Below are 14,010 nucleotides of genomic sequence, written 5' to 3' on the forward strand. Positions count from 1 at the left end.
AAAGGAATAGGACAGAACAGAACAGAACAGAACAGAACAGAATAGACTACCATCCAATTTCTGAGCCCGCCATTTTAATAGGTAAGACTCAGGTTCCAAGGCAGAGGTGGGGAAGTACGGTCCCTTTCATGACTTGTGGACTTCAACGCCCAGAATTCCTGAGCCAACCTGGCTGGCTCAGGAATTCTGGGATTTGAAGTCCACAAGTCATAAAAGCGACATGGTTCCCCCTCCGTGCGGTAGAGAAAGGATACTCCTATAAATAGCAAAGCTCAGAAAATGGTTATGAGCGCCAAGAGGCCATAGAGTAAGCCACAAGGATAGGCCACCAGAACCTGTTGCCCTTCCATAGCCAAGGTGGAAGCGAAGATTTTGGAGGCTGAGAGGCTGCACCATCCAATAATGATCAGAGCAATCAGAGTCCCAGGGATTCCCCTGAAATAACACAAAGAATCCAGGTGATGTCAGCCGCAAAGAACAGGGACCACACCTTACGTTCCAGTTAAGAAGATTTGTTGTCCAAGCCTGTACAAAAATCTACTCAACTCATGGCCACTGAACCACTTAGCTTCTACTTCCATTGACCGACTGCAAGGAGGTTATGAAATGAGCAACTAGGTAACATCATCTGTGCTAGTCTGGGTCATGAAACGTCTGCAAGAAAACAAGCAAGCTCAGAGAGCACCAAGGACCCCATAGTCATTGTCCTCCTCCTCCTCTTCCTCCTTCTTCTCCTCCTCCTCCTCCTCCTCCTCCTTCTTCTCCTCCCTATCCCATCTTCCTCCTTTCTGCAAATCCCATTCCCTCCTAGCACTGATGATGTTATCTAGTTGGGTCATGAAACATCTGCAAGAAAACCACCAAGCTCAGGGAGCACCAAGGACCCTACAGATTTCCTCCTCCCCCTCCTCCTCCTCCTCCTCCTCCTCCTCCTCCTCTCCAGAAACCCCCCCCCCAGCCTTCTACCACTGATGATGTTACCTAGTTGGGTCATGAGACGTCTGCAAGAAAACCACCAAGCTCAGAGAGCAACGAGGACCTAAGAGTCCCTTTCTTCTCCTCCTCCTCCTCCTTCTCCTCCTCCTCCTCCTCCTCCTCCTCCATCATCATAAATCCTACTTTCTTATGATGATGTTCCCTAGTTGGGTCATGAAACATCTCCAAGAAAACCACCAAGCTCCGAGAGCAACAGGGACCCCACAGTCCTTTTCTTCTTCTNTCCTCCTCCTCCTCCTCCTCCTCCTCCTCCTCCTCCCCCTCCTCTCCAGAAACCCCCCCTGCCTTCTAGCACTGATGATGTTACCTAGTTGGGTCATGAAACGTCTGCAAGAAAACCACCAAGCTCAGAGAGCACCATTTCAACCCTGAGCTATAAATATTCTCCTTGGTTGAAAGAGGCATGGATGCTCCTTCTTTCCCTTCACACATACTTACTGTAAGGAGAAAAATACTGCACAGGTGGATAAGATCACCATGGGCAACAGACTGTAGCCTAGCACACTTGCGACACACCCATGGGAAACCCCTACGATGCTCATCAGGTTCAACAGCGCGTGGATCGCCAGGCAGCCAATCACACTGGTGCCGTACACGTAGCCGAAATGGACTTTTCCTGCCTACAGAAATGAACAAAGAGAAGAGCAGGCCAGCGACCAAAGGCGGTTGGCTTAGGCAAGAGAGGTTATCATACTTTTCCATACAGGTAGAACTCAACTTACGGCCACAACTGAGCGCAAGATTTCCACTGTTAAGTGAGACGTGATAGCAGTGTTCCGATATCAGAGGGGCTACCACAAAGAACAAGGGGTCACGTTATTCTCCAAAGCACCAGAGGGAAGGACGAGAAACAATGATTGGAGACTGATCAAGGAGAGAAGCAACCTGAAATTAAGGAGAAACTTCCTGACAGTGAGGACAATCAACCAGTGGAACAGCTTGCCACCAGAAATCGTGGGCGCTCCATCACTGGAGATTTTTAAGAGGAGACTGGACACTTACGTGTCTGAGATGGTATAGGTTCTCCTGATTGAGCGGGGGGCTGGATCAGAAGACCTCCAAGGTCCCTTCCAGCTTCTATTCTATTCTATTCTATTCTATTCTATTCTATTCTATTCTATTCTATTCTATTCTATTCTATTTTATTTTCTCTTCTCTTCTCTTCTCTACTCTACTCTACTCTACTCTATTCTATTTTCTATTCTATTCTATTCTATTCTCTACTCTACTCTACTCTACTCTATTCTATTTTCTATTCTATTCTATTCTATTCTCTACTCTACTCTACTCTACTCTATTCTATTTTCTATTCTATTCTATTCTCTACTCTACTCTACTCTACTCTACTCTATTCTATTTTCTATTCTATTCCATTTTCTATTCTATTCTATTCTATCCCATTCCATTCCATTCCATTCCATTCCATTCCATTCTATTCTATTGGCAAATCAGGTGACCATGGGGAAGCCACAATATCATAAGTGTGAAAAACGGTCATAAGTCACTTTTTTCAGTGCCAGTGTAACTTTGAACGGTCACTAAATGAACTGTTGTTAAGTCTGGCATGTTATTGGTGTGTGACATCGTTTGTGTCCCAGATGCCTATCTGCTTCCTCTGCGGTCATTAAACTTTTTCAGTAGATTTAGCATTTTCAATTTGGCCCTAAAGAGGCGACCCACCACATTTTCTGCCGGCGCTGTACAGGACACAACGCCAGCAGCAACCAGCCAACATTTTAACTTGTTTGTTCCAGCATGTTTGATTAAATTGACAAAGCAGCATTTAGCGGCTTAATCTAAGATTAACAAATTGCTATGCCAGGGGCAGAAAGATGGCAAGCTGGTGGCTTGTTTTGATATAGTGCTTGATGGAGAACATTGCAAACAAAGGAGGTGAAACTGGAACAGATCCAGTCAAAAGATCATAACAGATCTCCTTTTAGTTTCACTGGAATCTTGTTTTAAATGACAGCGGGAATAGACTCTGAAGAAAAATCCACGGAATTGAAGCTATAGGCATCTCGTTGAATTTCTCTCTCTCTTTCTCTCTCTCTCTTTTGGATTTTTGGATTGCTGCAGTTGTGTGACTCGAAGCAACCATGAAACAAGAACATGCTAAATTTTTTGGCCAGGAATTGTCATTCGTGACCTAATCCCCAGATAGTCACTCTTGTGTAAAAAAGTCCTCAATCCTGCTTTGAACTAAAATATAGCAAAGATGTCACAGCCTTTTATTTATTTTTTTAGATGGGTGTTAAACGTTGCCAGATACGGATCCATAAAGTCATCAGCTTTTCTTCAAATTGTTGGATGCATTCTTTTTTAAAAAAAACAAGTTTTATTAATTTTTCAATTTTACAAAAATCCAAATATTAAGGAAGCAGCGTGGTGATTAGATAATCAATAGTCCAATAACAAGATCTTTTATACTGTCTCAGGTTACATCATCAAAAATTCCCTCTCTATTTCCCTTGATTATTATATCACATTCAAATTAATACATTGCTAATTATAACTCGATCAGTTAAGACATTTATCAATATATTTTAACTTATACCTATCCATATCCTGTTTTTAAAGTTTACCTAATTTCAATTACGGTGTTCCAGTTTAGCTTAATATCCATAGTAGTTAGATTTCGGGTGACCCAAATTTCCCTTATTTCATTACAAAATAGTTGTCATATCTAAAATACACACATTGTTTACTTAAATAGATTCTTACTTTATTTCACAAATATATTCTATTTCTCATCCTAGTACCTCATCATTGTTGGATGCATTCTGACACCACCCCCCACCCCACCCCCGTTTATTAATACACCCACTAGTCAAATTGTCTGATCTTTCATCCGTTTGACACAATACAAGGCAGAGCTCATGATTGCTTTAATCGTATCTTAATGCATTAATCCTTGCTATCCTCCGATTAGTGCATCAAGGAAATAGTGAGTGAAAAGCAGGATGCAAAGTGACCAAATATATAAAAACTGCATCCCACTTACCTTTTCAGATTGTAGGCACTGTCTCTAAGTAAAAGCTCCGGTCCTACGCAGGATCCTAATCCACAGTGCACCTATTTTCATTTAAATCAACCCCCCCCCTTTTGAAACTTAGTAATGTCGGAGTACAATATTTCCAATAAGTTCCAAGATTGATGCTTTCAATTAACAAAGCAGAGGGCAAGGAAGGAATAACCAAATAACCGAGTTGGAAGGGACCTTGGAGGTCTTCTAGTCCAACCCCCTATTCAAGCAGGAGACCCTACACTATTTCAGGTAAATGGTTGCCCAATTTCTTTTTAAAAGCCTCCAGTGTTGGAGCACCTACAGCTTCTGAAGACAAGCTGTTCCTCTGATTAATTGTTCTCGCTGTTAGGAACTTTCTTCTTAGTTCTAGGCTTCTTCTCTCCTTGATTGGTTTCTAACTGTTGCTTCTTGTCCTGCCTTCAGGGGCTTTGAAGAATAGGTGGACCCCTCTTCTTTGAGGCAGCCCCTGAGATATTGTAAGACTGCTATCCTGTCCCCCCCTCGTCCTTCTCTTCATTAAAGTAGACATACCCAATTCTAGCAACCGTTCTTTATATGTTTCAGCCTCCAGTCCCCTGATCATCTTTGTTGCTCTTCTCTGCACTCTTTCTAAAGCAAGGGTCTTCAAACATGGCCCTTTTATGACTCGTGGACTTCAACTCCCAGAATTCCTCAGTCAGCGTGCCTGGATGAGGAATTCTGGGAATTGAAGTCCACAAGTCATCAAAGGGCCAAGTTTGAAGACCCCCTGTTCTAGAGTCTCAACATCTTTTTTTATATCGTGGAGACCAAAACTGGATGCAATATTACAAATGTGGTCTTACCGAGGCATTATAAAGTGGAAGGAATCCCCCGACATTACTTATAAAAAAATCTGGACATTTTTTTTAAAAGTATCTCAGGCCGGCCATAATATTGGAGTCAATGATTGACAGATAAGTTCACTTAGAGCAGAGAAGTCTAGCCTACCAAGAGCCACGTTGATCCCAGGGCGAAGCAGAAAACCAAAGGCCCAGCCAGATCTGTCTCGTTCATAATGCTGGCTTCAGCCACCTTCATGGGGTTCAGCACGGTCAATGTTTTCTGCCAAATATGGTTGAAGTTGATTCCCAGCTCTGCAAGAGAAAAACGGGGGCGAAAAAGCTTCGTTATGTAAGGGGAAACCCTTGTGCAGGGGCCTTCAAACTTGGCCCTTTGATGACTTGTGGACTTCCACTCCCAGAATTCCTCATCCAGGCACTCTGGCTGAGGAATTCTGGGAGTTGAAGTCCCACAAGTCATCAAAGGGCCAAGTTTGAAAACCCCTGTCTTAAATCTAACAAACAAAATGGAGGCTGGTTGAGGAATTCTGGGAGTTGAAGTCCACAAGTCATCAAAGGACCAAGTTTGAAGACTCCTGGCTTCAATCTAACAAACAAAATGGAGGCTGGCTGAGGAATTCTGGGAGTTGAAGTCCCACAAGTCATAAAAGGGCCAAGTTTGAAAACCCCTGTCTTAAATCTAACAAACAAAATGGAGGCTGGCTGAGGAATTCTGGGAGTTGAAGTCCACAAGTCATCAAAGGGCCAAGTTTGAAGACCCCTGCCCTTGTGTAATGGTTCGTCAAGGACCTTGAGAAACAAAAGAAGGAAAGAGTCAGTTTCGCTGTGATGTTCTAGGGGCTCATAAGACAATCGAACATCTTGATTTGGTCTCCAACTAGGACAGGTGGGATTCTAAATTATGAACGTGAAAATCCATGTCAAAGGAGGACAGAAAAAACTATGCAAAAACAATGAACTACGCTATAGGATTACCATAACTCAGGGGTCTTCAATCTTGGCCCTTTCATGACTTGTGGACTTCAACTCCCAGAATTCCTCAGCCAGCATGTCTGGCTGAGGAATTCTGGGAGCTGAAGTCCACAAGTCATAAAAGGGCCAAGTTTGAAGACTCCTGCCATAACTGCAAAACCATGACACATCAACAAAGAGTTTGATCTAATGCAGGGGTCCCCAACCTTGGCAGCTTTAAGACTTTTGGACTTCGACTCCCAGAATTCCCCAGTTGGCCATGCCAGCTGAGGCATTCTGGGAGTTGAAAACAGAAGCTAAAACAAATATCCAGTGTGGAACTTAAAACATTATGAATATTTTTACTTCTCACCAGGCAACTGCATATGCAGTGAGTCTCTTGGTGCTTTATTCGCTTATAAATTCTCTTAAACAGAATGAAGAAATAGAAATACAAAGGCTTGTTAAAATACAAATCAATCCTAGACTTCAGATTAACAATTTATCTTTATAGCCAAGATAAATGTATATTAAACCACCAAGAATACTTCCTAGGGATCACTGCAGTGAGATAGATAAAAAAAAAATACATACTTTAGCATGATTTGTAAATCCAATTAATATTTCTTTTGCTTAACATGACCACGTATTCTATTAATTTTCTTCAAGGACGTTGGTCTTAGGTTTTGGCTAAAAAAGACTAAAAGATATTAACTCTTTTTTTCTCTTCTAGGGAATTGTAAAGATAAAAAGGGTGTAGATCACGAAACGCTGCCCGAATATTATAAACCAAGCAGTACAGTTTGTACATCTTTTTACTTGTAAGTTACGTCATCGAAGGAAAGTTACTCTGAAGTTAAATCAGGGTATGATTGCACTGGTATCTCAAGTAGAGAATTTGTACATGGGATTTTAAGCTCTTTCAAATATTAGATGTTAAACCTAGTGGTTGTGTAGCAGATTCACTGAGACTCACAGGAACTTTTGCAAGTTTTGGAATAATGGACCGCTAAAAAAGAACCCATAAAAATGTATTATGAAATATGTAAACAAAATTATAAGAAGTGTTTATTAATTATAGGTATCATAGCATGATATCTGATTCTGCCAGATAAATACAGAGGGAAAGGCAATGTTTACGAAATCCGAATGCAAAATTTATTGAGAGGCTGTCATGTAGAGGCAGTAAAGTGTACGATGTATGTGCCATAAATATGACTTAATGACTTGATTTTCCACACAAATGGGGGTTGCTGTCATTTCAAACATAAACATGTGTCCCTGTGACAAATGCAAGGCAACAAATTAAAATGGATTCTCTCCCCCCCCCCTTTTTTTTTTTCTTTTTTGATCTGGCATCTTCGGACTGAACCTCATTTTAAACATATTTTACCTTGAAAGCTGACCCTGTTAAGATCAAGCTAGTTGCAACCTCATTGTCTCAAAAAGAAAGATGTAAATGTAGATCATTTGGTGATCTTGTGGGCTTCTCACCTTGACAAATCAGAACTTGCTCATTCGACATAAATGAATTTTATTCTCAGGACTTGGGGATGGCCAGTCTAGAGAAAAGAAGGGCTAGGGGGGACATGATAGTAATATTCCAGTATTTGAGGGGCTGCCACAAAGAAGAGGGGGGTCAACTTGTTTTCCAAAGCACCGGAAGGCAGGACAAGAAGCAACGGATGGAAACTAATCAAGGAGAGAAGCAACCTGGAACTAAGGAGAAACTTCCTAACAGTGAGGACAATTAACCAGTAGAACAGCTTGCCTCCAGAAGTTATGGGTGCTCCATCACTGGGGGTTTTTCAGAAGAGATTGGACAGTTACTTGTCTGGAATGGTATAGGGTCTCCTGCTTGAGCAGGGGGTTGGACTAGATGACCTCCGAGGTCCCTTCCAGCTCTATTCTGGCAGGTTGTACGTAGAAGCTAAGATGATGGGCTGACACCAGGAAGACCCAATGTCTCCTCCACTCTTTGCCATGGAGGCTGACCGGGTGATTTTGGGCTAGTAACTCTCGGTAGCCCATTCTGTATCATGAGGCCATTTTCTATTGTGGGAAAAATTAGGAGGATTTGCTATCTTGAGCAGATTAGTTTTGGCCTAGTTGTCGCCCTTTCCAATTCTACAGTTCTATGATCCTGAGATCCTGAAGGAAAGGTGAGATATCAGTCCAAGAAATAAATATGTCGATCTTCAGTAACAGTTCAGCAAAATGAAGACCTTACGGACTTTATAGAATTCATGGTATTAGTGAACATTAAACATTACCAAGTAGGGAGAATGTGTTGGTGGGGCGGGAAAAAAGGAAGATAAGTAAATTATTTGGTAGTTTCGAATCCGTGAGAAGCTGCCATCAGGCAGAACGTACCAATTGTATAATTGTTTTGATTCTGTACCTTCAAGCAACGGAGGCTCTTCATCAAAACTGTCGGAGTAAGTATGGATGGACGGAAACTGAGAAGCATCTGCTGGTTGAAAGATCTGGCCTTCAAGTGGTTGAGAAGGATTGGCCTCAGAGTGTGGCCAAGGACCTGTCGGGAATCTGGGACGAAGAAACATTTATATGACGGTGAAGATTCAGTGAAGGTTATTTAGACATGGGGCATCCAACCTTGGCCCCCTTAAGACTTGTGGACTTCAACTCCCAGAATTCCCCAGCCAGTTGAAGCCCACAAGTGGCCAAGAGTGGACACCCATGCTTTCGACCAGGGATTCTCAATCTTTCCTTCACCATGGACCACCTTTAAATACTTTTTAGAATAGAACACTCCAAGGTCCCTTCCAGCTCTATTCTGAACTGAATTGAATTAAAAAAATATAAAAGCAATTAAAAAACTCCAACATCCCCCCAAAATAAAAAATAATGAAGCACTGATGAATAAAAATAGTAAAACAAAACCAAACCAAAACAGACTTTGGACTTTGATGCAAATACTTTGGGAAGAGTCCATTTTAAGCCTCTAGGAAGTTACAAAGGTGGGAAGGAAAGATTACAGAATCTCAGGTGCAAGAATGTTCCATAAAGCAGGGGCAACTATTGAGAAGTGCACATCCTTGGTCCTACCAGGTGGTCCTACTAGTGACCTGGAACATATTCACCCTATCCAGTTTGCTGGAATTGGGCAGATACCTTCTGTAGAAGAGGAGCAGACTGAGCTGGAAGATGGAATTAAATGGGTCATTTGTTTGGAGTCATCGCATTGCCACAAGAGATCCCTAGATAAGGAATTTACAGTGGGTGGGACAAGAGACCCAAGTCCCGCCCACTGTAAATTCCTTATCTAGGGCCAATTTAGCTTTGACCATTAGCTGACCAGATTCTTACGTATAAGTAGCAATAATAAATAATAATAATTCTGTGCTCTGAACCCAGCAGATATTCCTGGTTATTTGCACTTGACGCCTTCAGAAATATTCTCTTTCCTAGATAATTTGAGACTCCTAATAGTCTTATTTTTCCTATCCTAATTAGGCAAACCATGATCATAACATATCAGAGAATATTACAGTACTTTCTAGGTCAAGTAATTCTAAACCTGGCCTTCTACAGATTAAGGAAGATATAATTACTCAAATATTTCATATTTAAAATTAAAGGTTAACTGATCTCTGGTAACAAAGATATCAAATGCGAACATAGTAATATCAAATGCCATGGGTAATATGTGTGGAAAGCAAAGGTTAAACCTTCAAAATCTCATTTTTTTCTCCTCAAGCTCCTTAGCAACATGATCCACAATTTGTGGAAAAGCTTAATATTTTTAGCAAAACTAGAATGACAATGAATGAAAGTCAGCCTTTTATGCTTTCACACACGTATCTGAATTCAGTTCCTTTTCATACTTTGTTCAGTTTATTTATGTTTAAAGTTCTGTATTTTCAAGGTGAAATAGAACCGAATAACAGAGTTGGAAGGGACCTTGGAGGTCTTCTAGTCCAGCCCTCTGCTCATGAAGGAAACCTTATACCATTTCAGACAAATGGTTGTCCAATCTCTTCTTAAAAACATCCAGTGTTGGAGCACCCACAACTTCTGGAGGCAGGTTGTTCCACTGATTAATTGTTCTAACTGTCAGGAAGTTTCTCCTTAGTTTTAGGTTGCTTCTCTCCTTGATTAGTTTCCATCCATGGCTTCTTGTCCTGCCTTCAGGGGCTTTGGAGAAGAGCTTGACTCCCTCTCCTTTGGGGCAGCCCCTGAGATACTGGAACACTGCTAACATGTCTCTCCTACTCCTTCTTTTCATTAAACTAGGCATACCCAATTCCTGCAACTGTTCCTTATATGTCAGTGATGGCAAACCTTTTAGAGACTGAGTGCCCAAACTGCAACCCAAAACCCACGTATGCATCGTCGAGTGCCAGGTGGGTGTGGCCCATTGGCTGGGTGTGGCCCATTGGGTAGGCGTGGCCAATTGGGTGGGCATGGCTGCAGTGGTAACGGCAGACTGGGTGGGACTAAAAAGTTCAATCAATCAATTCCAACTTTGCAAGGACTTTTTTTTTCCTGCGAGAAGTTGAAATTGACTGATTGAACCTTTTTTTTTTTGCACATGGCGGTGGAGGCCTAAAGCAAAAAGGTTTTATAAAACCCAGCTGAAGGCCTAGGACTGGGGCGACGACATGCGTGCCCACAGAGAGGGCTCTGAGTGCCGCCTCTGGCACCCGTGCCATAGGTTCGCCACCACTGTTATATGTTTTAGCCTCCAGTCCCCTGATCACCTTGGTTGCTCTTCTCTGCAGTCTTCCTTCCTTCCTTCCTTCCTTCCTTCCTTCCTTCTCCCTCTCTTTCCTAGAGATGGAGGAAGGTAAATGGGCTACATCATTTTATTAGGGCAGCCAGCAAACAAACTCTGCAAGGTCCTAAATACTGGGCTGTTTGCCTTGATGTCTTCCTTTAACTTCCTTTAAATAAGTACTACTGTATAAAGTGTTCAGCTGTGAAAACAACTAGAGGTTCGATTATGTAAATTACAAAAATATACTATGTTTAGTTGCAGATTTAACACCATGCTAAAATGAAATAATATATATATATATATATTCTCACTTTTTTCCAGGGTCTCCAGGCCTGCTTGAGCTTTCCTCTTGATTGTCAGCAACGTAGTTTGACTGGTAAAAATCTATATCGAACTGCAGAAAGTCTGACATCCTAATAAGATTTTTTTTAAAAAAAATATGCTTATAAGCACTGAAGGCTTAAGTGTTTCACACATGTAAAAGTTTACAGAGCAGCCAAAATTAGCTATTCGGTTCATTTCGGTGTTGCTCTAGAAATATGACCATGACTTATGACCATTTTTCACTTTTTCGACCGTTGCAGCATCCCCGTGGTCACGTGATCCAAATTCAGAGGCTTGGCAACTGACTAGTACTTATGACGATTGCAGTGTGTCCCGGGGGTCACATGACCCCCTTTTGTGAACTTCTGACGAGCAACATCAATGGGGAAGCCAGATTCACTTAACAATCGTGTTACTCACTGATCAACTGCAGTGATTCAGTTAACAACTGTGGCAAGAAAAGTCGTAAAATGGGGCAAAACTCACTTAACAACACAAACTTTGGGCTCAATTGTGTTCATATTTATTTTCATACTTGTTTACCTGATTGCCTATAATCAGATTAATATGCTTCAATCCGGCCCCCATTTATTAAAAAAAACCATCTTATATAACAATTAGGCCCTGGAGCACTTTTATTTCTTGCTAATTAACAAATTGTGTTTCAAATCTAAACAGACTAACCTGCTTCAATTTTCCACCTTCATTTATTAAAAAAATATTTTATACAGCAGTGATTCTAGGCAGCAATTTTACTTCTTGCTAATTAGCAAAATGTGCTTCCAAATATAAAACAAACAAAACTGATTCATTTTTAATAAGAATAGTAAATTGGGGATTTTTTAATGGCGAATCTGACATTATCTATGAATTATGCACAAATATAATGATGAGCTGAAGTGTCACCGTTCCTAAAGCACCTCAGGATAATGTTTTAAAATTTAATCATGCTTTGAAATACCATTAATATTTCTTGGAAGTACCGAATCAAAACAAAAACAAGCCATCCACAAGTTTTGTTTCCCCTCATTTGACATGTATAAAAGCTATAAACAGTTGTGATTTATGAAACCAGCACCCTTAAAAATTAATATTTAAAGGACATACCTTAAAAACTGTAGCTGCAATTTTTCTACAAGAGATTCGGTTTACAAACAGCCAAATCCAGCCAAATGTTTCTCTATATTAACCAGGGTGATCCTGAGCTATTTATAACATCCTAAATTTGGCCTCCCAACAGATGTATGACAGAAAGAAAAGCATTTGGTGCCAGAGGCAACATTTCCAACAGGATTTACTTGGCAACTAATCGCCAATAAATGAAAGAGAAAGAAGACACCACATAATTTTTCAAAGATCAGTCATTTGTGCCCTTGAATCTAAAGGCCTGGTTATCTAAGCTGATAGAGAAGACACCAACAGATATTTTTAAACTTACACAAAAGAGGGAATACTTGATGGTTACGCGCTTCGGAGATGAAAATAACCAAAAAGTTGTATTTATAAATGTGCAATTATTTTGTCTATTCTCCAAAGCACCTGAATTTGCAGGACAAGAAACAACGGATGGAAACTAACCAAGGAGAGAAGCAACCTGGAATTAAGGAGGAATTTCCTGACAGTGAGAACAATTAACCAGTGGAACAGCTTGCCACCAGAGGTTGTGGGTGCTCCATCACTGGAGGTTTTCAAGAAGAGACTGGACAACCGTTTGTCTGAAATGATATGGGGTTTCCTGCCTGAGCAGGGGGTTGGACTAGAAGACCTCCAAGGTCCCTTCAACTCTGTTATTCTATTCTATTGTATTCTATTGTATTCTATTTTCTATTTTCTATTATTTTCTATTATTTTCTATTTTCTATTCCATTCCTATTTTCTATTCTATTCTATTCTATTCTATTCTATTCTATTCTATTCTATTCTATTCTATTCTATTCTATTCTATTCTAATTATATTATATTATATTATATATTCTGTTCTGTTCTGTTCCACTCTATATCTGTCTGTAGCCAAGAAAAAAATGTTAGAAAAGAGAGGCTCATATACAATTTAACATGGATTAAACAGGCCCACTTTGTAGACCTCAGTTTTAGGATAATTGATTATTGATTGTTTTTAATTATTCCTCATAGCTATTGTTTCAAAAGCTGATTTTTGCTCTCTTTTTGCTTTTCTCCGGAGTTCTTTCATAGGTATAACATAGGTAAATCTGAAGTAAAAAAAATTGTCCAAATCACTTTTTTGAGTTAAAATCCACATATCCAAGCCATTCTTTTGGTTTATTAGCTGTCTGTCCCCTTTTAACAATTGATACCTCAGCCAGTTTCATTTGTTGGTCTAGTATACAGATAGTCCTCGACTTACAGCCACAATGAAGCCCAAAATTTATGTCACTAAGTGAGACATTTGTTAAGTGAGTTTTGCCCCCATTTTGCGACTTTTCTTGCCACAGTCGTTAAGCAAATCACTGCAGTGGTTAAGTTAGTAACACGGTTGTTAAGTGAATCCAGCTTCCCCATTGACTTTGCTTGTCAGAAGGTCGCAAAAGGGGATCACGTGACCCTGGGACACTGCAACCGTCATAAGTACATGCCAGTTTCCAAGCGTCTGAATTTCGATCACGTGATGCCGAAACAGTTGGGCGAAAAATGGCCAGAAATCTCTTTTTTTTTTCAGTTCTAAACGGACTGTTGTAAGTTGAGGACCACCTGGACAGAGATTTTTCCAGTGCTCTCCCTCCCTAGCTTTTCCAGACAAGTAAGGCAAATAGTTTTTTTACTTAATTTCACAAGGTAAAAATGATATCGCCATTTTATTTTATGAAACGTTTTGATCCCTCGAAAAAAAGAATGTCATCTTTCCATTTGCTATCTAGCACTAAACATCTGCCTCGTGGGAGCTTCGAAGCAATCATTGAGTTTGGGCAGCAGGGTGGATACGGATTTAAATATAATTTCTTAAATGTGTTCAAGTGCATATTTAAAGGCCAGCATTTTACTGAGGACATGTTTGATTTCCTTCATGGGGTGAGTTTCCCCTGGCGCTGCAAAATTTCTAAAGGTGAAGCAGAAAAAGTGCCTTTGTCTTTGGGTCAAATAACCATAAGTCAGGATTTGTTAACGGCTGCTCTTCTATCTAATTAGCTAAG

General features: G+C 40.6%; 1 protein-coding gene across 1 annotated transcript; it reads right to left on the bottom strand.

Moving 5' to 3' along the window:
* Positions 1-224: 224 nt before the first annotated feature.
* YIPF7 (Yip1 domain family member 7) lies at positions 225-10,949 on the bottom strand. Its single transcript, XM_015827366.1, has 5 exons — positions 10,849-10,949; positions 8,198-8,343; positions 4,994-5,139; positions 1,435-1,616; positions 225-435 (listed from the first exon to the last, which is right to left on the bottom strand). Exons 1-5 carry the CDS (start codon positions 10,947-10,949, stop codon positions 273-275), a joined length of 738 nt encoding a protein of 245 aa, XP_015682852.1. The 3' UTR covers positions 225-272.
* Between the last annotated feature and the right edge of the window lie 3,061 nt (positions 10,950-14,010).

Source organism: Protobothrops mucrosquamatus, unplaced genomic scaffold, assembly GCF_001527695.2.
Source record: "Protobothrops mucrosquamatus isolate PMUCROS unplaced genomic scaffold, P.Mucros_1.0 scaffold3651, whole genome shotgun sequence".
In the NCBI taxonomy this organism is placed as follows: domain Eukaryota; kingdom Metazoa; phylum Chordata; class Lepidosauria; order Squamata; family Viperidae; genus Protobothrops; species Protobothrops mucrosquamatus.

What these genes read in the sequence shown, in the direction of transcription:
- YIPF7 (XM_015827366.1), bottom strand. Translation starts at nt 10,949, where the DNA reads ATGTCAGACTTTCTGCAGTTCGATATAGATTTTTACCAGTCAAACTAC. An exon ending in CCTGGAGACCCTGGAAAAAA is followed by an intron (nt 8,344 to 10,848) that starts GTGAGAATATAT and finishes TCTTCGTCCCAG; the next exon opens with ATTCCCGACAGGTCCTTGGC. An exon ending in GCAGTATTTTTCTCCTTACA is followed by an intron (nt 436 to 1,434) that starts GTAAGTATGTGT and finishes GTGTTATTTCAG; the next exon opens with GGGAATCCCTGGGACTCTGA.